The 26487-nt window shown below is 35.6% G+C and overlaps 3 protein-coding genes across 8 annotated transcripts; 1 reads left to right on the top strand and 2 right to left on the bottom strand.

Moving 5' to 3' along the window:
* Positions 1-1353: 1353 nt before the first annotated feature.
* Positions 1354-10873, top strand: LOC132845284 (protein lin-28 homolog B-like). Of its 4 annotated transcripts, none has more exons than XM_060869224.1 (4): positions 1354-1411; positions 3247-3428; positions 7801-7988; positions 9600-10873. In XM_060869224.1, exons 2-4 carry the CDS (start codon positions 3351-3353, stop codon positions 9892-9894), a joined length of 561 nt encoding a protein of 186 aa, XP_060725207.1. In that variant the 5' UTR covers positions 1354-1411; positions 3247-3350; the 3' UTR covers positions 9895-10873. The 4 variants fall into 4 exon arrangements, with proteins under 4 accessions (XP_060725207.1, XP_060725206.1, XP_060725205.1 ...); XM_060869223.1 differs by lacking the exon at positions 1354-1411 and adding an exon at positions 1466-1547; XM_060869222.1 differs by lacking the exon at positions 1354-1411 and adding an exon at positions 1552-1665.
* Positions 10874-14680: 3807 nt separating this feature from the next.
* bves (blood vessel epicardial substance) lies at positions 14681-22371 on the bottom strand. 3 transcript variants are annotated; one of them, XM_060869219.1, is made up of 8 exons: positions 22218-22371; positions 21559-21812; positions 20325-20449; positions 19108-19295; positions 17034-17142; positions 16741-16908; positions 16489-16615; positions 14681-15141 (listed from the first exon to the last, which is right to left on the bottom strand). In XM_060869219.1, exons 2-8 carry the CDS (start codon positions 21782-21784, stop codon positions 15023-15025), a joined length of 1062 nt encoding a protein of 353 aa, XP_060725202.1. In that variant the 5' UTR covers positions 21785-21812; positions 22218-22371; the 3' UTR covers positions 14681-15022. The 3 variants fall into 3 exon arrangements, with proteins under 3 accessions (XP_060725202.1, XP_060725201.1, XP_060725203.1); XM_060869218.1 differs by having other exon boundaries at positions 14682-15141; positions 16474-16615; XM_060869220.1 differs by lacking the exon at positions 14681-15141 and adding an exon at positions 16148-16176.
* Positions 22372-23314: 943 nt separating this feature from the next.
* Positions 23315-25678, bottom strand: popdc3 (popeye domain containing 3). Its single transcript, XM_060870030.1, has 3 exons — positions 24745-25678; positions 23984-24092; positions 23315-23899 (listed from the first exon to the last, which is right to left on the bottom strand). The coding sequence occupies exons 1-3, from the start codon at positions 25251-25253 to the stop codon at positions 23654-23656; spliced, it is 864 nt and encodes a 287-aa protein (XP_060726013.1). The 5' UTR covers positions 25254-25678; the 3' UTR covers positions 23315-23653.
* Between the last annotated feature and the right edge of the window lie 809 nt (positions 25679-26487).

Raw genomic sequence — 26487 nt, 5'->3', positions numbered from 1 at the left:
GTATATTGATTCATTTCAACATATAATTTAACAAATAAAGATCAACATTATATAAACCCAGTACACTAAGTAAAACCTCTTTGTAAGCAGCAGGTCTATGTAATGTTCAAAATGTCTCAGTCTACTGCATTTCCCTGCTTCTTAGAATGCTTCATAAAAACAGCATTTAATGAAAAACAAGGCATATAATGCACATTCATCCATAATCCACACATCCATTCAATCATCATTTAATCATTTATATCCTTTCATTTTTCCTCTTTCCACTTGTATTTTAAGACTGACCCAATTAATTTGGATCATGCTGTCCCAATTTGGACATCTTGAATTACTTGAATTACTGTGAAGAATCACCAAAACACATTCCTTATGTGCGCGTTATCTGTCCAAAGAAATTCCTGAAATTGCGCACTTGCGGTTTCCTTTCAAAACTGCAGTTCCCTAAGAACTTCCGTAAATGTAGCAGAAGAGCAGCAGCACTTGTATTAGTAGTATTAGGGAAATAAATATAGGCTATATATAGATTTCTATAGGAGCCTCCTCTTCATGGATCCCACGTAATAAACTTGGATTTCGTCCTGGACATTTTACTTATTTTTTATGCTTCTGTTTTTCTGAACGTCTGAAAAAGGTCGGCGTCAGTGTCGTTTGCGAAATTTAACCCCTTCATGCCCCAGTGTATGCAGTTTCCAGAGCCGGCAACAAGGGGGCGCTCATCTTGATTAATGACCTACTTTCAATTACATTAAAATGGTGCTGAAAACAATAAGAATAACAATTAAATAATTAAAAAAACTCCATGTCCTCGCTTATCATTTCAGAAGCAGTTATTGAGTTGAAGTTGTTATATTTTCTACTATAATTTTACTATTATACTGAGACTTATTAAAAGTACGCTTTAAGAGTTATGTATGAGATCTTTACCTTGCTAAGACTTTTTGTTTGAAACTGTTCTGTTTTCTGTTTGAAAGCCTTTCTGTCTGATATGGAGTGTATAGTAGGGTTAAAGGATTTAGGGTTTTCCCAAAATGAAGTACTGTAGATTTCATTTTTTATAGTATATACAGTACATAATTTGTGTGTACTTATACATCCTTTTTTTTTTTTAATTAAAGTTAATCATCTGTCTTTCATTCGCATAGTTTTTGCAGGTCTTTACCCCTTGTATCTTACCTCAAGATAAAATGCATGGTAAAATATGTGCAAAACGAATTATGTCCTTGTTTTTAGTACAAACCTAGCTGTGCTTCTGCTTCTAAGGAAACAAATATATCCACAACTATCCTACTGTATCTTCAAATCCTACATACATGATACATGAGAGAGAGAGAGAGAGAGAGAGAGAGAGAGATATGCTATGCAGAGCTTTCCAACCCCCACCGCATGTTTTAGCATCCGCATCGGAGAATCAGTGGGTAACACACACACACACACACACACACACACACACACACACACACACACACACACACACACACACACACACACACACACAAAAGTCAGTACGTTTCTGATAACAAAGGAAATCGTGCTTTACCCGTAAATGAGTAAGGAATAACCATGCAATACATTTTACTTACGTCAGTAAACTTAACACTGTGTGATGAACAACATTGTCTCGTTATTTGTCTCTTCTTAATTTAGGAAGTGTCTTTGGGATGAATGGTAAGGGCCACTTGATTTTACCTAATCGTTAATTCTACAGGCGGACATTCACAATGTTCAAAATAAACGGGTTTAAACCGAGATTTTCTAATTTTCCTTAAATAAGTTGCACCCACCATATATATACATACATATAATGTTTGTGTGTGTTTACACGTGTATATATACGTGTATATATACATACATATAAACTTAAACACATAGATATAATTATATCGACTATTTTCACTTAATAAATAAATATCACTGGTTAGAATAGAATGTGTGATAAACCAAAAATAATAACAATTGTTAAGCCTTTTAAAACGTGGGATTATATGTAAGGACATATAAAATAATTAGTCGATCATGTTTCATGTGTGTTAATTGTTTGTTAGTTTGGTGGTGTTGTTGTTGTGTTGCTGATTGTTTAGTGCGTTCTGTAACTGTTGTCTGTTTCCATTTAGCAGCCTGGATTAATTAGTGTGTTATCTTTAACCCAGTGTAAGTGTTGTATCCTACACATAGGATTGAGAAACAGCTGAAGATTTAATTCAATAACGGGGAGAATAGATATTCACCAATATAATAGAATGCAGTTTTTTTTTTAAACTAAGCAAGTTTCCAGTAAAGTAGGTTTATAAAACAATAATAAAATGTATTTATATATATACATATTTAAAAAAAAAAGCTAAATTATGGTCCTTACTTTTCTTTGCTCTTTAAACGGTAAATAATCCTACAAGATATTTTAATAATACTAACAATCACCTAGGATTTGTTATGAAATCGTGTTCGTTCCGAGAAAACCACACCGCATGCAGTGAAAACTCAGAAAAATAAATGTTTTCTTCAGTGAGGATTCTACGGGCATGTGTGCATTCAACGACGATTGGCTGCCGTGTCTCAATAGGCCCCGCCCCTAAACCTGAATTCGAAGAGAATCGAGCGTCTGTAATTGGCGCAGAGGGGCATGTGACTGAAAGTGGGAGGGGCTAATGAAAAAAAGAGCAAAAGGGGGGAGTGCACTAGATGCAAAAGAGAAAAACGTCTGTCTGTTGTAGGGCGCGCTAGATCATGCACGCTACATTATGGTTTGTGTAAAGCATTGGGTTACATTTATGACGAGGACCAAATATTTCCACAGAAGGACTTACACTCTCCGAAGTTTGGAGCAAGGGAGCCAAAGGAAACATGGCCGAAGGTATCCTATGGTTGTAGCGACGTAGCCTGAGCTGCTGCTCTCACTGTGTTGTGGCTAGTTCACTACTGTGGGTCCTTTTTTAACAAGCATCATGTGTTTATTCCCTGGGCATATAAATATACAGACTGTGTTTGTGTTCAACAGTTTAGATCGGCATTTAAGACGAGAAGTACACCTGTTTTGTTTATGTATACTACAGTATGTTTTTTTCAGACTCCATATACACATCAGGCTTCAGGATCCTAAACAGTACTGCAATTACATACACTGAAATTAAAGGCAAAATAAGTCTGTCAGAATGACCAAGGAAGCACAACCCTGTAATCTCAGGACATGATGATATGAAAGGCTTCCTGATGCTGTAGCTCAGGCTAACCTTGTGTTGTTTACCCTGTCAGGAGGAGTGGGGACTGGTGCAGGGAGCCATCGTCCCGAGGCGCAGGAAGGCACTGGCTCCTCTCACGTGTACGGCACAGGCCACTGTAAGTGGTTTAATGTACGAATGGGCTTTGGATTCATATCAATGACAAATCGCGGAGGAACACCTATTGATCCTCCAATGGACGTATTTGTTCACCAAGTAAGTCCAGCATCCAACGAGATAAAACATGAACTTGAAGGAGTAGATAAGGCTTGTGGTTCTGTGCCCAAGGCCTAGTTCAGTTTAACTTCTCAACAGGAAGGCCTTCTTTCAGAGAAAGACACATTTACACTTATTTTGCTCCATGATTATTAGTTTTGCCAGCAAAAGATTATTAAAGGGTCACAGGATCTAGCTCATGTTAGCGTAGGCCTCATTGTTTACACTTCAGATTAATGTTGTTTTTTTGTGGTTGCAAGCCCATTTAGCACATCTTAAACCAGCATAGTGGTTCAAACTGGAAAACACCATGCTTTCTGAACAACCTTTAAGCTGGACCTTGAACTGAAAAGGGCATTTAATAAGAGCTATGCCTCCTGGGTTTTCATTCACATTTTGTAGTTCTTACCATAGGTGATAATGAGCTGTTTTCAAGATAATTTACAAATAGGCTTAAGATTCTTTAACCTTTTACAATAGTTTAAAGACAATAAAACATCTTTCACCTGATTGTCTATAATTGTTAAAAGAATACTCATTAAATACAGACTTTTAATGATTAATTTCTGTTTATTATTAAAACACACTTCAAATGTATCAATTGTTGTTTTCTCTTAATTGTTTGAACACCATCCCATAAGTATCCCATGTCCTTATTACCTTCACACACATCTGATCATAATTACAGCCTTTACTTATCCAGCCATGGTATGAAATTCTAATTTATAGCTCAAATAACCCCAGACAGCTGTTTAAAAAAAGGAAAGAAAAGATTGAACAAACATTAATTGAAGAAATTAATGATCTATCTTAGAGAGGAAATTGCTTAACTATCTTAAGTCTTTTGTCTTTCATTTATGCTTTACATTAGATATGTTTGGTATTCTCTCATCTTCAGTTTTTCATGTTGGGGTAAGCTGTAAATATTAAAGATTATCTGGCAGTACTGATGTGATTTTATATTTGATTTGTTACTTGAACAGCTTTCATGTTAAACATACAAACAATTCTATCATTTAAATTAATTGCTGTATAGATTACACTATAATAGCATAATAAAACTATGAATACTTTTTTAAATATTGTACTTTATTAATGTAAAAATATTAGCTCATGCTATAGAAGCATAAATCTGTAAGGTTATTCCTATAGTAGCATAGGATATGATACTCTAGTAGCCTGTATGGATGTATTATGTTAGTGTGGTGTAATCTGTAAAGACTGGATTCCCAGCATAATAAATCTGTTAATTGTATGATTTTACTCCTGTAAGAAATTTGTAAAGGCTAAACTATGGGATTATCATAAATATTTGAAAGGTCTAATTATTGACATTGGCTCATTTTCAATATCTGGACAATCAAATGTTTTAATGAAAACCATATTTCTCTGTTTATTTTAGTTCTGTGGCGATGACTAAGCATTAGGTTATTGTCTAGTATTTGTCTGCTGATTGTCTTTGCTCATGTCTCATTTTGCATCTTGATGTATTACTCAATCATTGTGCTGATCTTACACAATATGACTGATTAAAAGAGAATCTATTTTTTCTCTTTTGAGTTATCATTTTTGCAGTGAAATTGTTGGCATGTTTTGTTTGTTTGGTAGCTTTGATTGATTTCTTTAATGTGTGGTGAACTCCACCTGTACATGAAATGGTAAAAAGTCATGTTATTTAATTGTAGAAACAGTTGTTCTCTAACGCCTGTACCCAGAAAAACAATGTCTAGGCACCGCTGAAACATGTCTTCTTATTGTGCTCAGCTGTAGTATGAGTGTGGGGGAAGGGTTTCTTTAAATCCGTTTTCTCTGAGGTGAAACTATGAGGGGTTAAACAAATTAGAAAAAAAAAAACAGAAGAGATTTTCAGCTTCAGGATTGCTTGCTTTTTAGGTGAAGCTTGCAAGTTCTGTAAGGGGTTTACATGCTGATGGTACACACTTTGCATATGTGTGTTCTACAGAGAAGGTTAGATTTTGTTAGTGTGTTGAGAAGACTGTGTGGGCCCCTGGTAAGATTAACCAACAGCCCATTTTATCATTTGGCATGTAGGCCCCAACCTTCTCAGCTAATACCAGGCTTTGTTTCTCTTACTTGTGGGCTTTTCTTCTCTCTGTTCCTTTAAAAAAAAAAAAAGAAAAAGAAAGGATGGAAAAAAGGTAGCTTCTGTTCACGTGACTTCCTCTTGTGAGGCGTCCATACATGCTTGATCTCTGTTGGGAGGAGCAGAAATGCCTCTGAGTGAGTGGCCTCTCATGGTTGCCAGAAACAGTTTGTAATCTCTTGTTGTCATTATTTTACTCTCTTCCAGAAGCAGTGCTGTAGATTGAAAGATACAGTTAGTTTACAAAAAGGCAATAATCAGGATATTGTTGCATTTGTTCTATAAGCCATATTTCTATGCATTGTATGTAGTATGTAGGTATTTTCACTTGGACCAACTTTTTTTAATGTAGCATCTACAATTGTATTTTTGCTTCTAAAGGTTTATAGCCATCACCTCTTTTAAACTTTCTTCTTCTTCTTTGCTTAATCATCATGTGACTGAAACTGTGAAATGTTTGTAAGCATGTATTTATAGATTGTGGTCTATTATGATTCTCTTTATCGTGTAGAATTTCAGCTCTGTTTATAATTGTTTTTCTGTGCACTGTTAATTTTTCTTTTAATTAACACATAATAGCATACAAATAATAAGCAATTATAATACAAATATTGTTCTTTAGATTCTTGCTACAAAGGATGACTTCCTAAAAATATAATTTAAATGTTTCTTTATTAATATTGCTTAAGATTATAAAGGAAAGAAGCATTTCTTGAAGAAAGATAATAGTTATTGGTTTATAATGGGTAATAATTATACATTAATTAATACATTAAATAACTAATGATATTATTCATTATATATTTTTTTATATATATATTATTTTTAACTAAAACATTTGCACATGTTTTCATTAATTTGATAATTGTATTCAAGTTTAAATTAATAAAAATTCATACTTAATTTTCTACTCGAAACATACTATAAATATAAACTTTAAATATTTGGTATTGACCGAATAGAAGTTGTTTTTAATGTATTTAAAAGTATTAAAACTATTTTACTTTTATTTTTTTAATGTAGCTAAATATGAAGATTATTTTTTTTTACAAATATATTATTTGGTAACATGTTATTCAGTAAGTGTATTAAAGAGTCATTTATTTAATTATTTCTGCCATGCCACTGATTACATTATTTTTATATTTACAGGAAATAAATTTTAGACTATGCATATAAATCTCCAAAGAAATTAATCTGCCTCAGTTAAAACAGATAGATTAATTAAATTTGACATTTCTGTAGTTAAAGATTCTTTAATGTAAATTCATGAATACAAATTTAATAGTCAGGAAAAAAACAATTCAAATTGAAATCTGAATTAAAAATATTTTTATTTTTCTATACGTTGTTAAAATGCAGACATATCTACATAGCAGTAGCATTGTTTTAATATTAAATCATATCAGTTGCATTAAGTAATATAAATGATTTAAATCCAGCTGTTACAATTTCATCACACACTTGAGTCACATGTCAAACATATTATTTTATATTATAGTCATTAATATGTTTTTCTTATTTTAGGTTATGACCAATAAATTGGCATTATTATTAAATTTACAAGGTTGTGAAGTATTCATTATGGTCGACCAGACAAGTTTCTTATTTGTTTAGTGTATTATTTGATACCATGAATGTCTACCCAGTATTGTTATTGTTTAGTATTGTTTTTTGTTTATTTACAATCATCCTCCAGCCATATATTATTACAGTTATAAACATATATATTTTTTCAGGTGGTGCTAAATATTCTGCTTGTTGTAAGAAATAAAAAAATGTAAGAAAATAAAACGATGAGGGTGAATATCTTAATGAAGAACAAGAAGTTTATTCCAGTGTAGCAGTGACAAAATACATGAAGTACTTTTGGGTTTGTCGGCGTCAGTAAGAACCCAGGACAAATCATGCTCAAGCATTTTATACTGTTTTCCCTATTTGTAGTATAAATGAGATCCGTTTTTAATGTGTATTGAGCGTAAGAACTAAGTGCCTCCCAAATGGCTGGGATACACCTTGTCTCGCCGATGTCTTTAAATGTCACGTAGACCCTTTGTTATTGGGGATCGTTGATGTCCTGCTGCCACTCCCAAACTAACGATTTAATCAACTTTATTCATTTTGCATTCTAAATGTATTACCTTATTTATGGCTTTTTAGGAATGAGCTCTTTTCGATGTGTATCTTGGAGTGGAATCTGGGTGCATTTACCTGTAATTTCTTACATTGTCTAACTACATGTTTTGATGCACTTTTCTGCTGTCTCAGAGTAAGCTGCACATGGAGGGGTTTAGGAGTCTGAAGGAAGGTGAGGAGGTAGAGTTCTCATTCAAGAAGTCCTCCAAGGGACTGGAGTGTGTGACCGTGACTGGGCCTGGAGGAGTGCACTGTATAGGCAGCGAGAAAAGACCCAAAGGGAAAAACGTGCAGCAAAAACGAAAGCCAAAGGGAGACCGGTGAGTACAGTAAGTTGAAGTGTTCTAGATCGCTTCCCACAAAGTATGATCTTCCCCAAGCCACAGTAAAGGAAATTGCAGTATGTAAGGACTAGATTGTATGGATCGCCTAATGAGGATTAACCTGTTTAAGTAAAAAACTTTCATAAGAGGTATAACCAAGCTTTAATATTTGTTCTGCTGGAAGAAGCTCTTGTCATTACAGTGTTGTATTTCGAGGGATGATAGCAGCGTTAATCTGTTCAATTCCATTTTTCAGGAGAGAGGCTGTTCTGTGCTCTGTGAGTCTGTGCTTGTTGCCATGGTTTTAACACATTTGTATCCAGGAGCTTTTTTCCTGCTAAATTGCTGCTATTTCTGCTTGGGTTTGGGTAAAGCCTTGTAGCATCACTTTGGTTCTTAGCAGTGTGGGAGAGAACAAAACAGTATGACATTTGTACTAAGAACATAACAAACAACTAATGTTTGATTGTGTGTATTGTAGAAAAGTGATCAATGTCCCCATAATCCTGGATTAAGATGACCCTGATATCATTAATTTCTTTAGAAGTCATGGGTGTTTAATGCCTTTCTGTCTTCATGCTTATGAAGAGTTTACTTTGCTAGTAATAATTCTCAATTATTCCAAGATTCCTGACTGTGCTGTGTCACATGATGTTATTCATTAAAATAATTTCTAACACACAAGGTGTGAGGTAAATCCTTGTTGTTCTACTATGGCAGTTTGGTTATTTAAGAGATGGGAATATTATAATTTATTACTTTAAAAATGTATCTAAACCTACCTCTAATTGCCAACAACATGCCATCCACTTACTGTTGACAAGGCTGTGTACATATATAATTCGTGTAAGTTTAAGATGTGTTCTGTTGTACACATTCATTTGGAAATGATTGAAATATGAATGTCCTCTTGTATGATTTGAATATGAATGTATTCTTATGTATTATTATTTCTCAGTGGATTCTAAAATCGATCATATCTGAGGTGAAAATCTTTGTACAGCTTTTGCTTGTACAGACAAATACCCTTAAAGGGAACTGTGAAAATAAGAGGACATGGACACTAGCATGGCGAAAATTGTCATGCTTAAACATTTTGTGAAAGTGGTTGGAACTGAAAGGGGAGCAATTCACCATGCAGGACCCCCTACAAGCTGAATGTCAGACCATGAAGTTTGTTTTGAGTAAAAAGAAAAAAAAGTGAATCCATTAAGGAGATAAGCTTTTAAAAATAAATTAATAAGAAAGTCATACTTGCCATGAATACAGTAGCAAAGCTTGAATCGTAGAGGATTAAGAAATTGATGAGACAATCCTGGAGAATGACAGACTGAAATGTGTGTCATGCAGAAAGACAAATTGTCTAATGGGGTAAAATATGGAATTATATCTTCCCAAATCTGGTCATGGATGAATGTTAATTTGTTTATCACGTTAGCGTGTAATGGACTGCTGGAGCATCCATGGTGGATTCCCATGGTTGTGAAGAGATTACTGAAGATGAACAAAGGATTATTTTGTGTGTGTATCTCTCTCTTTCTCTCTCTCTGTTTCTTATTTTATATAGTCTTATGCCCCATTGTTGATTCAGATGATCTCTTCCAACAGCTGTTATAACTGTGGTGATCTGGACCATCATGCCAAAGAGTGTGGCCTCCCTCCACAACCCAAAAAGTGCCACTACTGCCAGAGTGCCTCCCACATGGTGGCACACTGTCCCCACAAATCGCCCTCAGCCTCTCAGGGAAGATGCAGCTTAGAGCCATGCAGCTCCAGCTCTGTCCAGATCCCAAGCCCTCAAAGAGCCTTGTACACATCTCAGGAAAGCTCCACCCTTAGCAAAACCCCTAGCTCTCCCACACTGAAAGCTGCTTCATCACAAAGAAAAAAGAGGAAAAAATGAGTCGCTTTATCATCGCACTAGTCTTTCAGGCTGCCTAGTTTTATCCAGCACTTCATTGTGAGAATTATACTGGATTCACCCTACCTCAGACCAGCGAGTTAAGGCCAGGTTAACATCTCTGGATCTCTTTAACCTAAAGAGAGGGAATGCATGCTGCTTTTTTTTCTTTTTCTTTTTTTTTCTTTTTTGGATTCATGATCAACTGCACTGTGAACGAGTGCAAATGGTTTCCCAGTGCTTTTAAGAGACTGAGACCTTATGCACAATATATACATCTAGCCAGAATGCATTTTGCTAATTTTATTGCTTTGCTGTTTATTCTTGACCATGTTCTCCAACTTGAATGCAGTATAAAACATTTAAAACAGCTGCAGGGATTCTTGACTTCAGTAGTCACGTTGTACAATCTTGAGCCAAAGAAAAGAAGAGATTGGTGTTCCCTTATAGGTTTAAACATGCTTCCTGTATCCGTATGCTTAATTCCCCTTTCCATTACTCTAACGCCACAACACACTATATTGCCACCCAATTTGTTCATTTGAAACTGACTGCAGTTGTGAGATGTTTACAGGGAGAATTTTTTTTATTTTTATATCAGGTTCCAAATTTAACAATGTGTATTGATCTCTTGTCTGAGATCAGATTAGATCCTTGAATACTACTGTCTCTTAATACTGTTAATGTTAACATTATCTTTTGGGTGAGGAAAAAGTCTTGCAGAGACCATTTAAAACCGTGCAGGATTTTAAGCACACATGCACCATAATATCTGAAATAACAGATTTCTTGTTAGGTGTGTTAATGTAGCAGTCAGACATGAAGGATATGATGTAAAAGCAGTAGCTAGTTCTACATTAGGCAATCATCTCAGCATTAACTGAATCATGCAGTGGATGAATAGACATGAAGAAGCACAATGGATTTTATCTGATATTTATAATTTTTTTTTCTTCTTTTTTTTTAATAAAGAGGTAAGTTTCCTACAATCAAGTACGTGCTAATTTTTACTCACTTATAATGGAGGTTTTGGGAAGTTGTTGGTACAGCTAAGCAACATTTCTGTTAAACTTATTCTGAATCTTTCAGAAAGAAGTGGTTAACAAATAAGTTTCCAACTAATCATGCACAGAAATATAAAACATTTTGGTAAAGTGGAAGTGAGCAGAATTGCATATTTTAAATGTTTATTGAAGGAATTTAATAACTACCTTTAGGCTTCCATTATAAGTGAGAGTGGAGTAAAACAATTTGCAGTTGGTGTTCTTTTCAATTGAACCTCCAAATATGATTAATTCTTAAGCTAAGATGTGGGCCATATCAGTGAATTATATATTCTTAGTAATAAAAATCTTTCTCTTTTAATCATTTAAGTAGCTGCTTTTTAAAATGGGCTAAAAGTAAGATAAAATATTTAATAATTTCAAAAGTAATGGGTTTAAAAAAAACAATTGGATTCCAATTTCTAGACATACTGTATGCACTCTCATAAGCAGATTAGTCTTCAGTCCATGTGTTGTTCAAAAAAGACATCAGCTTGATGTATTTTCTTAGAAATAGGGACATAGGTAGAGTTTTGCCCAGATTGAACATCTAGTCAATCTAAGGTGAAGTAAATTAATGGTGCATATATGTTTACCAATTATTTATACAATCTTGCATGTAGTTCTTTTCAAACTAACAGAAGGTGGAGTTTTAGTAATGAATGATCAATCTTTCTTTTATTTTATTTTAACAACTCAGCAGTTAGATTTGTTACCTGTGGCACATCCAACATAAGCCAAGCTGAATCCCTGACTGTTCCACAGAACTGAACAATGAGCTGCTCAGTGAAAAGCCTCCTCTCAGGGACTTGTTTAACAATTATGTAACTTATGTCTATAATTTATAGCTAGTTTATTTATAAACAGGCTTCTTATGTGTTTAACTGTTAAAAAAAAATCTGTATGAAATATAAAGGTTGTAAAAATTGGAAATGCTCATAGAGAAACAGATTTTCCTTAAAGCTCTTGAGTGATACTTTGCAATTTTTGCTTCAACGTTATTACTGAAGTTTAAACATGTACTTAATGTAATAATGACTTGCTGGACTTTACTGTACTGACATATCTGTAGTAATGGATACTTTATGTTCAGGTAATAATGTTTCAAATTCTGCATAAACAGGCTAGTACTGTACCTGCTGTTTTGAGAAGTTTAGTGCCTCCTTGTGGTTATAGAGGGCATTTTCACTGTAGTGTTCGTGATTTTTTTTTTTTTTTTTTTCTTCCTCCCTCAGTTTATAGTAACTCCTACCTCAGTCGTTTTGTTCATGAAGGTCAGATTACTGCACAAAAGAAGGTTTATTGCCTTTGACAATATTTTGAGAAAATTTATAACTAAGAAGAGCAACATAAGTGACTTTAAATGCAATGTATTGTAAAATGCTTCTGCTGTTATACGTACAATATCGTGTGCATAATTTTATTAGGAGTTTGTTGTCACACTGCTAAAATGTACTGCTTGTCTTTTTGATCTAAGATGTTTCACAGCTGTGCGAGCTAAGGTCTTTTCTAATCTTCTAATCAGCAGGATGTTTTGGAGTTTTAGCTCTAGAAGTTTTCTTCTTTAATAAACCTACCTACTGACGTGATCATTGTTCTGTATAAACATGAGCAAATGATTGTTTTTTTATGCTTTTTGGTAAAATTATTAAATCAAGCCGAGATTTTGATTAAAAATGGTTGCCTGTCAATATTCATGTGCTTTTTTTCCAAACCAAAGAATTTATCTGTCTGTTTGGTTTGTTAACTGTGATAAAACTATTTTCATTTCATTATGTGACTGAATGCAAAAGCAAAGAAAAGTTCTCAGGAATATTTGTCTTCTTAGAGTGTCAGATTTTAAACATAATAAAGTGACATGAATTTGTTTGTGATATTTTATGTGTGGACACTACCAAGCTTTAGAAACATTACACAGTATCTCCAGGATTTTACAGTTTTGCATTTGGAGAAATAAACAGACTATCAAGCAAATACATTTTATTTTATTTTTTCAATTTTTAAAATTTACTCCAGAAATTCTGCATATTTGAGCCAAGACACACCTTGTGATGTCATCACAAAACACATTCGCATGTGCATTGAACATGTGTACAACTATCATATAAAGTAATTACAAATGTTTCTCACTGGTAGTAGTTTAAAAGAAGAAAGGTTGCCAAGTCTTCTGCAAAAAAAAGCAGAATTCAAATCAGCAAAATTTTGCAGGAAATGATTATACCATCATTTGGCAGGATTAAGTGTGATGTGGGATAAAGGTCATATCTTTTAACTATAATAAATTGCCCAAGGCATTTATCAAGAGACGTAATCTTTACCTGTATCTAATTTCACATAATAATTGCCTTTCTTAAATATATTTATTTTAATATATAAAATTGAAATGAAGCAAGACAGATTTTTTATAGTAATCTTCAGAAGGGAAAAGTGGCCTTCTTATCCATATTGTGCTGTAATGGTTACATTTTTCTCCACTTTGAAGCACTTTAAGTATTTTCCAGTATGCTCTATACAATTTTATTCCAGTGCAATTTCTGTTGGTTGTTGCTGCAATTTTGCTTTTAGTGAGAGAACCTAGCGGTTGTGTTTCCATTCACAGGTCATTGTTAAAACCGTTAAAATGGTGATTAGAATTTTGCTGTTAGTTCACAATAAAAGGGAAAGACCTTTTATTTTCACTGGGAGCATATTAATCAGATATTGAATGTGAAAATAATGGAGACAGCAAATGTTGGATAAAAGTTCCAAAATGCAAAGCTGTTATATGACCGTTGAGTTACAGCAGACATTCTTTTTACATAGCTACTGATCCATGAGTTGGCAAGCAGGGTACTGAAGGTTTTCTCAGCAGACTTGAAACTTCGATAATTATGAAAGGAATGGAAATTAAACTAAAAATTAACCCCTTTTTAAAATATTTGGTGATGGCTTTAAAGTGCACATGAAGTAGGTTTATGTCCCTGTTGATTTTTTTCAGCCCAATTTACATGTGGTCTTTGAGGACAACAACCTTCTAATAAAAACGTGTATATGACTGTAGACAGTACATTATTCATAAAACATTCTCTGGTGTTGATAATTTATAATCACTCCCTCTACTGTCACCCAAATAAGGATGAGGTTCCCTTTTGAGTCTGGTTCCTCTCAAGAGTTTTTTTTGCCACAGTTGCATCAGTCACCAAAGATTTGCTCATTTGGGATAAACACAAACACATTTAAACATAAGTCTGATATTAATCTTCAACCTTTGTGTAATACTAATCTTTCTATAATGGTAAACTTTTGTACTGTTTCTTATGTTCTGTAAAGCTGCTTTAAAACAATGTCCAATGTTAAAATTGCTATACAAATAAATTTGCATTTGAATGTGCAGACATCATGTCAAACTACAGCTCATGCTGCAAATGGCTCACTTGGAAGAAAATGCTATCTGCTCTGTCCCACATTCATGAAATCACAGACTTCATGACAGGCTGGTGATTACTGTCATTGAAAAGATAGAGGGAGTATGCCATCCATCCCTTCCAACCAGAGCACATGACCAGTTTTGCACTTTTGGCTCCACATGGCTGTGGCATTAGTGGTAAACGAACTCATAATCTCCTGAAGATATGGTGCACTCTTTTCTGTTGCACTACGTGGGACCTTCATGGAGCCCACATATTTATTATAAAGATTAATATGCAAACTGTTCATGGTGTATTTTTTTATTTAATTAAAGTACAATCCATAATTAAAGAAAGCAACAGGAAAGAAAATAAACAGTGTTTACATTCGTGTACCAAGTGATAAGCTAACTATTGATTTTAAATACATAGTGAATTTATATCATTATACATAGAAAACATTAAATGTTCCTCGTGCTCCTATTAAAAAGTTGCATTTGCTAAGCCATTGCAGAGCAAGCACAGCCTGCAAGATGCTATCATGGTTTAATGACATGAATCTCTGCTTGGAAAGGCTGTCTATTCTGTATATTACATAAAGAATGTGTAGGATAGTCCCAAAAGTCATTTCTGATCAATAACAGTCTATATTCACACAGAAGTCCACCAAATATCAGTTTAGACGTCATCTGGAATATCATTCTACACCGGTTCTGGGCTGTTTTGGGAGTCATTAGCTGAATCACCTTCGAAAACATCATCTTCCATGGCTTCTTCAATTGGTTTCATAGTCATGGAGGCCTTATTATGTGGATTATTTTCTGAAAACAAGAGTCACAATGTCAAAAAAGAGATGCATTGACATTGTTGATATTTTTAGGTTATTTTAAATTTTGTCAATTTGTCATTTCAATCACATGCAGTTACATTAATAAAATGTCTAACATAAATTACACGTTACGGTTTACAAAAAAAAACCTGAACAGTGAAAGGGTTTGTATACTATACATTACTGTTAATTAGATCCATACTAATTGTTTAAGGCAATATGTAGGTGTTTATCGACATATATTGTGTGCACATTATATAGTTTAAGTTTTTTTTTTTTAGTTTTTTTTTTAGCTGAACAAATTTATGAAACACATACAATGCAATTTTCATGTATTTTTGGACATTTTGATATAAGAACAGAGCTCACTCTGGTGCTCAGATGCATTTGTTATGACTCTGAAGTCTTGCAATTCATATAAAACGCTCCTTACAAACTTTATTTATGTTATGATATGTTTAAATGTAATACTTATATATAGCATGTGTGAATTTTTGGTTAAAATCATGAGTTGTTTATTAACCGCACATCTTATTGACAGGTGTATTTGTAATACAACAAAAATACAATATGTAGCAATGTAACAAGTTAGAATAGTTAATATATATAATAATAGTTAATAATATTTGGACCATACTGTGTAACACTCAATTTGCTGAACTCCAAGCAAAAGCATGTGTATATAATTGGCGGGGGAATACAATACAAGTTCATCAATGCAACAATAATGAAACTGTTCATAAAGCTAAGCATTAGTTGCAATAGTTCTATGATAGGTTGAGTCATAGGATTGTGGGTTGTGATGCATAATGAAGTTAATAAGGTGAGATCCATGACAGATGACCATATTGGCACACTTTGAGTACTGTGGGAGGCAGTTAGGAATTTATAGAGAAATGCATCAAGTCACTTGGTTACATTTAAGCTAATAACTGGGTGATTTGGGGGGTGTTGGGGGGGGGGGGTGTTGGGTGGTGAGAGAAAATAAAAGGTCTTACAGCCCATCAGGTACGATCTGAGGTCAGAGCTAAAGGAGGGACAGGAGGAAATATGATCAGAGAAACACCGAAACAGTAACATGAACCCATGTGGAACGAGAAGAGCACCAGACATTCAGGTGATGGTGAGGGACCATGCTGGACATGGAAATCATTAGTTTATATAACTGAAAATGGAAATGAAATCATGTTTCCTATTTTCTGGAATTGGACATATATTATAAGCCAACTGAATGTACACGTATAGTGACCTTTGATTAGACAAGATTAGCATTAGTGCTAAAAGCTGATAAACAAACAGGTGGTGTTAGCAGGGTAAAACTTACGAACAGATGAACCACCTGATCCGCCTCTCAGAATCTGATTAAGCACATCATCTGTGTCACTGGTGCTGGCCATGCTGTTTCTCATCTGCATCATTGAGAGCTGGGAGCACAAACTCGGCTGCCTCTCCATTTTCTTTACCGCCTGCAAGACAGTGACATCATAGTAGTAATCGACATCAGGATGTGTACCCATGCCATGTGCATCAACAGTATCAAAATTCTATCAGAGTCAGTTTCATTTAATCATTAACATTACGGTCACCTTACCTTGTCACTAAGAGTGGGGTCGTTCAGAGAATACAGCTTGTTAGTAATGTCCTTGCCAATGAGGTACCTGAACACCTCCTTCAGAAATGTGTCAGACTCCAGATAGTAAGTCAGCCTCTCTCTAGACCAGCACAGGTATTTGCAGTTTTCCTCAGCTGTGATTGTCACCTGTCAGTAAGAGGTTACTCATCACCATCATGTTGCCAGCACAAGAACGACCTGTTCCCCTACACCCTCTGATGAAGACATTGCCTCTAGCTATACTTAATTAGATGTGAACTCGAGATCATTACCTGGAACTTTTCTCCCCTGTTCATCTGTGTTGATCTGAACTCGGGAGAATCAATAAAGGCATTAGTGTAAATGTTGTGAAGGAAATGGCCACGATATGACACCTTCATTCTGTAATAAAAGCACAGGCATGCTCATGAAAGATATTATAGGAAAATATGTAGCGATTATAAAAAGTTACAGAAAAAATGTAAATAGAGAGAAAATATTTTCTTCACTCCAACCTTTGATTATTTAGCTGACTGCAAGACAATTTCATAGGCATTTTACTCAAGTGAAATTATCTTAATAGAAAAATGGCCACAGAATTGAACTAATAAATAAGTTCAATTAGTATGTGTATATACATATATATATACAGGGAGTGCAGAATTATTAGGGAAGTTGTATTTTTGAGGATTAATTTTATTATTGAACAACAACCATGTTCTCAATGAACCCAAAAAACTCATTAATAGCAAAGCTGAATATTTTTGGAAGTAGTTTTTAGTTTGTTTGTAGTTTTAGCTATTTTAGGAGGATATCTGTGTGTGCAGGTGACTATTACTGTGCATAATTATTAGGCAACTTAACAAAAAACAAATATATACCCATTTCAATTATTTATTTTCACCAGTGAAACCAATATTACATCTCAACATTCACTAATATACATTTCTGACATTCAAAAACAAAACAAAAACAAATCAGTGACCAATATAGCCACCTTTCTTTGCAAGGACACTCAAAAGCCTGCCATCCATGGATTCTGTCAGTGTTTTGATCTGTTCACCGTCAACATTGCGTGCAGCAGCAACCACAGCCTCCCAGACACTCTTCAGAGAGGTGTACTGTTTTCCCTCCTTGTAAATCTCACATTTGATGATGGACCACAGGTTCTCTATGGGGTTCAGATCAGGTGAACAAGGAGGCCATGTCATTAGTTTTTCTTCTTTTAGACCCTTTCTTGCCAGCCACGCTGTGGAGTACTTGGACGCGTGTGATGGAGCATTGTCCTGCATGAAAATCATGTTTTTCTTGAAGGATGCAGACTTCTTCCTGTACCACTGCTTGAAGAAGGTGTCTTCCAGAAACTGGCAGTAGGACTGGGAGTTGAGCTTGACCCCATCCTCAACCCGAAAAGGCCCCACAAGCTCATCTTTGATGATACCAGCCCAAACCAGTACTCCACCTCCACCTTGCTGGCGTCTCAGTCGGACTGGAGCTCTCTGCCCTTTACCGATCCAGCCACGAGCCCATCCATCTGGCCCATCAAGACTCACTCTCATTTCATCAGTCCATAAAACCTTAGAAAAATCAGTCTTCAGATATTTCTTGGCCCAGTCTTGACGTTTCAGCTTGTGTGTCTTGTTCAGTGGTGGTCGTTTTTCAGCCTTCCTTACCTTGGCCATGTCTCTGAGTATTGCACACCTTGTGCTTTTGGGCACTCCAGTGATGTTGCAGCTCTGAAATATGGCAAAACTGGTGGCAAGTGGCATCTTGGCAGCTGCACGCTTGACTTTTCTCAGTTCATGGGCAGTTATTTTGCGCCTTGGTTTTTCCACACGCTTCTTGCGACCCTGTTGACTATTTTGAATGAAACGCTTGATTGTTCGATGATCACGCTTCAGAAGCTTGGCAATTTTAAGAGTGCTGCATCCCTCTGCAAGATATCTCACTATTTTTGACTTTTCGGAGCCTGTCAAGTCCTTCTTTTGACCCATTTTGCCAAAGGAAAGGAAGTTGCCTAATAATTATGCACACCTGATATAGGGTGTAGATGTCATTAGACCACACCCCTTCTCATTACAGAGATGCACATCACCTAATATGCTTAATTGGTTGTAGGCTTTCGAGCCTATACAGCTTGGAGTAAGACAACATGCATAAAGAGGATGATGTGGTCAAAATACTCATTTGCCTAATAATTCTGCACTCCCTGTATATATATACATACATGTATATATATATATATATATATATATATATATATATATATATATATATACACAAAAGGGTCAGATTATCTTGCACAGTTCAAGGTACTAAAGCTAAACTCTTAAAGAGAATGTGTTGGTTTATTAGGAAGCTACGTACTTCCCCTTGAGGAGAATGCTGAGGCGCTCATCCACTGAAGTCTTGTCCTCAGCAGCATACACTTGGCCTTTCTTAAGGGTCTGGATGGTGCAGAACTGACCAGTGAGCCTCTGGAACAAAGCTTCACGTACATGCAGGGGTTCAAACATCCTTTTATACACTGATCTCAGCTCACGGTCAATCTTAATCTAGGAATACAAAGAAAATGTCTGCATCAAAAATTACAGATTGTTTATCCACAAAAATTCATAGGCAGGAGCAATAAAGTGTGATGGACTCAGAGTACGAGATCTGCATGACATCTCAGAGGCATCTAGAAATCTAGTTTTATAAAATTTCAAGCACACAAAATTTTTCCAGGTGACCCTGCAACCTCAAATCGGTGCATCAGAGTGTTTTTTTTTTCTTACAAATTAAACAGTCTTACAGTATTACTGTAACCACAAATGCTGAATTTAAAAATTCCTAATTAATCTAAATGTAATTGCAAAGCACAAGTCTCCTGAAATTATTGTAATGGATGCAGGCTCTGCTGTGCTAACAGGAAACAATTTCTATCATGCTACAAGTTGACATTATAAAACTGAGGTTTATTTGTGTTTAAGTTTTAACAAGAGGCACATTGTCACAAAAGCAGATTTATAAAAATCTGGAAGTAGAGCTAAATAATGAAGAAGCCAAAGGCAACAGTGTCATTTTCCTGAGGAAGAAACCTTTAGGGAAACACCAGATAGTGTGATTTTGACCATTATAGTTATATCAGAATAAAAAATTAAATGTACAAAATGTTTTTAAAATATGCGTATGTTAGGTATACAAGGATTGTGAAGAGAATTTTTGAAATGAGATCCTGTTCATATTTTTGAAGCTAGCACTTTTTAGATAAAGAAAATTATTTTAATTCTATTGAGATCCAACAAGTCATTGAAGCCAGTGATGCTCAACAGCATTAATCAGTGTTTTAATTGTTTTCTATATAATTAAATGTAAATTGTAAATCAAAGCCCAACCATATTTGTAATGTAACATATTGACAATATGATCAATTGTTACAAATTTTGAAGCAAAGGGCTGTTGCAGACATTATGCGCAGACACTAAGAACGGAAATATATGACATGAAGACATATTAGTAGATTTTAGCAGAAAATGACTGCAGTATTAAACTAAGATGAATGAACTGATGATGTGGGGCCAGTGGGGGCAGTCAGTACTTACAGGTCTGCGTTTGTATAGCAAGTAGAAGAAATGCATGAAGTTCACTATGAGAAACACAGCATTCCAAACCAATACATCTAGTGTGCATCTGTACAGAGCAGCCCAGATTATAAACCAGCAGCATCCTGCAAAACAAAATTATTGAGTTTTCATTTTTTTTTTTTTTTGGATAGACAAGTTCTGCACTAAAATATACTTTCAGTTCCCTTGCACTGTTTAAGTCTAAATCAGGGTGTCTGAGGTTTTCAATCCAACCAAGTACACCTAAGTCTACTGAAAGACAAGATCTGTCTAAACTGTCTAAACAGGTGAAATCTGCTTTGACTCATGTGAGCCCTTTGTGGATAATATTGTACACCCCTGATTTATTTAGACTTAAACAGTCCAAGTTAATTAAAAGCAGTAGATTTGTCTTAAGATATTTTAAACAGTTTTTAACAGAGCAGGTCTGCAGTCACTGCCATATTTTGGGCAAAAATAGGATATCCACAAGATGTTTCTAATATAAATGAATTTAGTTATACTTAAAACAGGAAGAAAAGCTTTGTTTAACTTTCCATTTAGGATGATATACACAAGCCTTAATTCAAGAGGATATAAATTAATTGACAACTCAAAAAGGTTTGTATATTTTAGTTGAAATCTGCAGTGTGGAATCTCGCACTATTAAATTATTTCAAAATGACTTTGTCCCAGCATGCTAACCTGTTCCCTTTCATCAGAATGAGCAGTAAGATAAAATCACACTGCTCTTGTAATAAACAACATTTTATTGCATCTCAGACATATTATACACACACATTAATGATTACATTTGTGCATGCTCCTTCTAGAACACTAATCCCTGAACACATAACTTGCAGACTGAATCTGAATGTTTCTACCAATGTTGTGGGATTTTTTTTTAGATTTGTCTTGCTTTTGAATATTGTATTTGCATTGTGTGTTCATGTGTAATACTGTAGGTGTAACAGTGGTATTTATTATGTGCATTTATTATGTGCCTATGTTCTTTGACAACTATAGTGCACAAATATCCTCTTAAACATCAATAATTTAATCTATCTAAAATATGAAACATCTTGGGGATTTTATTTTGTCGCTTTGAACATGTATTTTTTAATAAGGGAGAAAAAACTTTAGTAGAACAATGAATGTGAGACCGCAGCAAGGACATGCACAACAAATTACCATGCAAGGTGTTTAGTGGCCAGCAGAGTGCGCTCAAACTGACCTGTCATCAGTAGAAGTCTGAGGAGGATCATGTGCAGGCCAACAGTGGTTGGAATGAGAAGGCCCACAACTAAACTCAGGTTGCCCAGATGGAAAAGTAGATGATGAGCTTTCTCCCACTCCTGACAAGATGTGACATTTTCTGCCATTTCTGTGGTACCATAGATTGGTGTCATGCTTATGTCCAGTGGACTCATGGTCATGCTTAAATCTGGCATGGCTGACATTCTGAAGGGCAATAAGCTGGAGTGGAATCTATGGAAAATACGTGATAAAATGGCACTGTTTTAGGACCACATGCTAAAATTGCACAATTTAATGTGTATGGACATTCATCACATTGATTTTTAAGGTTCAGAGCATTTTAATAATGGCTTTACATTAATAGAAAAGTGCATACACAAAATAAATCAACGTGAATAGTTTAAATTGGCCAGTAGACTCGATTGTTTTAAGTTGGACAGCCGTCAGTAAGATTGTGTTTTTAATACAATATTCAATCTGAACCCAAATTCCGTCTTCGAGTACCCTAAGTCATGTGTAATTCTGTTAAAATCAACAAAGAAACAAGAATACAACTAAGAATGTAATTTCTTTATCATCTTCCAGATTATAATGCAAATGATTCTAAAATAAAATACAAAGCTTTTAAACACTTACCGTCTTCGCACTCAGTTGAAAGAAAGCATTAATAATTCGGTAGTAATTGACGTGTGAGAGAAGGCTCTGTGTGAGTGAGGTGAGTGAGTGTGTGTTGGTGCAGGAGAGCAGGGGGCTGCACAGCGTGAGTCGCGCATTCCAGCCTGCTGACAGCCATCGACTAAAATGGGCAAGAAGCTCACACACTGACACCAAGCACAGCGCCTCGTGCACGCGCATTAACAATTAAACCGCTAGAAGGCGCTCATCCAAACCAAACTACACATTTCATGTCGACGTTTTCACAAAAGCATGAGACTTCTGATTATGTTACACTATATGATTATACGTTTGTGGACACCCAACCATCACACTTCCCAAAATCCCATTCCAAATTTAACATTCCTCCTTTGCTGTTAAAATAACCTCCAATCTTCTGTGAAGGCTTTCTTCTAGATTTTGGAGTGTTGATGTTAGGATTTGGCCATTCAGCCACAGGATTAGGTAATAGTGAGTTCAGGCGCTGATGCCGTGTGAGAAGACCTGGGGTGCAGTTGGTATTCTAATCCCAGTGAAGAGAAATTATATACAATTATGTGCTTCTAACATTGTGGCAACAGTTTGGGGGAAGGCGTACATATGGGTCTGATGGCCAGGTGGTCACAAACCCTTGAACAGAAAGTGTACATGAAGTGAGTATGGGGATTAATAACCTATAGAATGGACCTTTTTTCAATATGTAGTTTAAAATTTTGTCATTTTTTCTTTTTTGTTTATTTGTTTATGATTATCCGTGAATTTTTTTATTTTATATATAATTTTGGCGCTCTCAATATTTTATTCTTCTGTTGGAAAACATAAGAACTCTTATGTAGATCACTACAGTAGAAATGGCACCAAACTAGAACCTTATTCAGAGCAATGAAGTTATACAAGGGACTCACAAAAGAACCCTTAAAAAAGACTGAATATGTGTTAATATGTTTCTGGGTTCGTTTTGAAATGCGACAAATGAAAATCAGCACCACGGTCAGCAACATAACAAAACGGAAATGATGTAGCTAGTTATCAGAATGCGTTTTCCGTCCACAAGTAATCAAGACACGATGAGCAAAAGCTGATTAAAAAATCTTCTTTATTCGAGAATTCAAATACGCAAAAGCATGATCTAAATGTCGTTTAGACTATAAGATGAGAACATTTAGATAGCTATTCAAACATGCATCCTTGATTTACTAAGACACGAAAGTTTAGAACTTTTTAATATTATGCAAATAACAGAGTAAGAATGCATAGAATTTTGATGTACTGAACATGCGAGATGAGGACTTAGATTTTGTAAAAGTTGGAAAAGACAAATCTCTGGGAAATACACCTCACCCTGTTGACTTCCTTCTTATTTTTTAATATTTCTTAATAAGTGGAAGGACATTCTAGGTCGGGGTCATGGCATGTTTTTAACTGTTGTGTGGTTTTTCTAACTGTGCCTGAGACGTGTGGCAGAAGTTTGGTAAACGTAGATCATAGCGGAAGCCATGTGCGTCCAGCGCTCTGTCGTTCAGAGAGAATAGCTTATCGGCGATGTCATTGCGCACCACCAGCGCAAATATCTTGGCGATATAGCGGTGTTTGGCAAAGAGCAGATATAACTTCTTGCGTCTCCAAGCGACATATGTGCAGCGATCGTCTGCTCTTAGTGTTACCTAAAAGAAAAGGCAAGAAAAATAAAGCACCTGTGAAATGACAAGAACGCGTTCCAATATTTTGCGGGTTTTTATTCGACAAACCTGGAAAACTCCCTCCTCCGACGGTCTGAGTGAATCCCACTCAGGTGAATCCAAGAACTGGAAAGGGTTGATATAGTGAAGAAATTCTCCATTCACTGTAACACGGATTCTGTTGGGATGAATGAAGTGCATCATTATATAACATTTTTTTCTAGGACTATATCCAGTGATGAGCATTATCCATCCATATGGCATTATTCGTGATTCAGCCAACTCTAAAAGATCAGGAGACTCACTGTATACTGTAAAAATGACGGTTCTCAGTAAAATTACACTCAGAAATAAAAGTGTACAAACTGTAAATCCCCTTGTCACTGGTGTCGTCCCTTCAGTTGAGCATCTTTTGCATCTTTAGTATCTATCTTCAGTTATAATAATAATAATAATAATAATAATAATAATAATAATAATAATAATAATAATAATTATAATGTTTATTATTGTTGTTGTTGTTGTGTACATAATGCATCTTCAAAGACCATTAATGGATGTGCCTTTAAGGTAAAACACATGCACATTCCCAACTAAACACTAAAAGCGCAAAAAGATGAACCTTTGATCTACCACTCAAGCCACCGAAAAGTACAATGTACGTAGTACCATTATTTCTGAGATTGTAGGATTCTTGAGGAACTGTTCATATTTCGAAAACAAAGTTACTGAAGTTCCACATTTAAGGGTTCTGTTGAGATCAAAATCGTCCTAAATGATTATCCATCCACCAATGTTTAGAATGTAGAAATATGGTTGTCCATATTTACCTCCCGGAGAGCAGAACAGATAGTTTATCTATAGGAGTTTTGCCCTCGACTGCAAAGTAGTGCTCTTTTTCGATCGTATGGATTTCCTGCTCGCAACAAGAGACTATCTTGCCAAAGTGAATGAGAGACACGCCCAACTTTTTGAACATGCATCCGTAGAGATCCTGGAAGTCCTTATCAAAAGTCACACTACGCAGACGGTATGCAACATGGACGACTTGAGCAACAGAAATAACAAAGAGAACAAAAGCCCACGAAAACGAGTCCGTGGTGCACGGATTGGACCATGCCCAAAAGGAGTAGCACACAAAACCGAGCGACATAAAACTAAACATATAGATCAATCCGTAAAATCCACTACCGCCCATGAAGCCTAATACCAGCAGGATATTAGCAAGATGAAAAACGGATCCTTCTGGGTCTCTGTTCCATTCTGTGCACAACGGATGTGCCAGTGGTGCCTCGGTTGAGGTAAAGTTATTCTGCTCCAAAAGAATAACAGATTCCATAATCCCACCTGTGTAATCGCAAAAAGTGTTTCGTTAATAAGATCCTGTGCCAAACAATTTAGCAGGTGTCTAGTCCCAGATAAAGGTGACCACTCCAATCCCTGTTAAAGCTTACTGGATTAAACTGGGAAGGTTGATTTATTTAAAAAATAAAAATACATTTCTGAGTTCTCAAAGGTTTCATGAGATAACGTTAGTCATGTTCCCCTTGGAGCGGTGAGTCGTTGGCATAAGCAGAGCACTCTCAGAAATGCTTTCCCAAAAATAACCACTGGGAAACGTTAGAGCAACGGGTTATATATGCTGACATCGTCTACATTATGCTCAATAACCTACATTATGTTAATAAGCATGGAAAATAAGTCCGGAGTAGCTTTTACGCGCGCAATATGTGAAACTAGACTTGAATTATCGGCTATCTGTCAAAGTATGACTCACAATGCTCTTTTTTTAATCGCCGCTTAAAATAGGCTGGGTTCTATGTAATGTAGTAGACTAAAAGGTCTCCGGGGTCCTGGTGTCCGACAAATCATCAGCGAAAACGGATTCACCTTTAGAGAAACAAAAGTTACACAGCGCGTCTGTCGCTCAGTTCTGTCGTTAGAGATCACTTGGCAGCATGTTCACGTCCCCAATACTGCGCATGGAGAATGAAAGGACTACACAAGCTAGGAGTTCTTTCATTAATGAGGCATGAATCACTCCGTATGTGCCAGTGACATTTGCTCAGCACTGTTTGGGAGATAAATCATTGTCAGTGAAATACCATTTTTAGACTAAAATAGCTTCCCTAGTTCCTTGTAGGTTATCTGACAAAGGAAGGTGACTTTGGTTGAGTCTCGGTTGAGCTCACCTGAATGAGAGACTGGGGACAAGCATTTGCTCAAGGCCCAAAACATGACCTAAATCTCATGAAAATAAGACCATGTTCTTACTATATGAAATCTCCACATAGTATTTCTTGCTATAGAGTTTAAATAAAATGCCACAGCCATCCTCAAACCTTTACGGGCCTGCTCGCCTTTCCTCCAGTAGATCATATGTATTATAATAAAAACATGCATGAAAATGGTGTTTGTTGGACTGTTTTGTGAATGTGGAAGTATCTACTGAACAAAATAAATATGAGCTTCAAGAGTAGACTGTCCTTTGGCACTATCTTTATGCTGGATATCAGACACCCAACACATTTATATATAGAACCAGAGACCAGCTGCCTGCTTGTACATTTGTG

Source organism: Tachysurus vachellii, chromosome 5 (assembly GCF_030014155.1).
Source record: "Tachysurus vachellii isolate PV-2020 chromosome 5, HZAU_Pvac_v1, whole genome shotgun sequence".
Classification (NCBI taxonomy): Eukaryota; Metazoa; Chordata; class Actinopteri; order Siluriformes; family Bagridae; genus Tachysurus; species Tachysurus vachellii.
The sequence above is the reverse complement of the archived record's forward strand: the minus strand, read 5'-3'. Positions and strand labels throughout refer to the sequence as shown.

Excerpts from the sequence above, each read along its gene's own strand:
- LOC132845284 (XM_060869221.1), top strand. Across the intron at positions 3,429-7,800 it reads TGGACGTATTTGTTCACCAA|AGTAAGCTGCACATGGAGGG; the intron begins GTAAGTCCAGCA and ends CTGCTGTCTCAG. Across the intron at positions 7,989-9,599 it reads CGAAAGCCAAAGGGAGACCG|CTGTTATAACTGTGGTGATC; the intron begins GTGAGTACAGTA and ends CTCTTCCAACAG.
- bves (XM_060869218.1), bottom strand. The coding sequence starts at position 21,784 with ATGTCAGCCATGCCAGATTTAAGCATGACCATGAGTCCACTGGACATA. Across the intron at positions 20,450-21,558 it reads CAGACTTCTACTGATGACAG|GATGCTGCTGGTTTATAATC; the intron begins GTCAGTTTGAGC and ends TTTGTTTTGCAG. Across the intron at positions 16,909-17,033 it reads ACAGGGGAGAAAAGTTCCAG|GTGACAATCACAGCTGAGGA; the intron begins GTAATGATCTCG and ends TCTTACTGACAG.
- popdc3 (XM_060870030.1), bottom strand. The coding sequence starts at position 25,253 with ATGGAATCTGTTATTCTTTTGGAGCAGAATAACTTTACCTCAACCGAG. Across the intron at positions 24,093-24,744 it reads TCTGTTCTGCTCTCCGGGAG|AATCCGTGTTACAGTGAATG; the intron begins GTAAATATGGAC and ends TCATCCCAACAG. Across the intron at positions 23,900-23,983 it reads CGGAGGAGGGAGTTTTCCAG|GTAACACTAAGAGCAGACGA; the intron begins GTTTGTCGAATA and ends CTTTTCTTTTAG.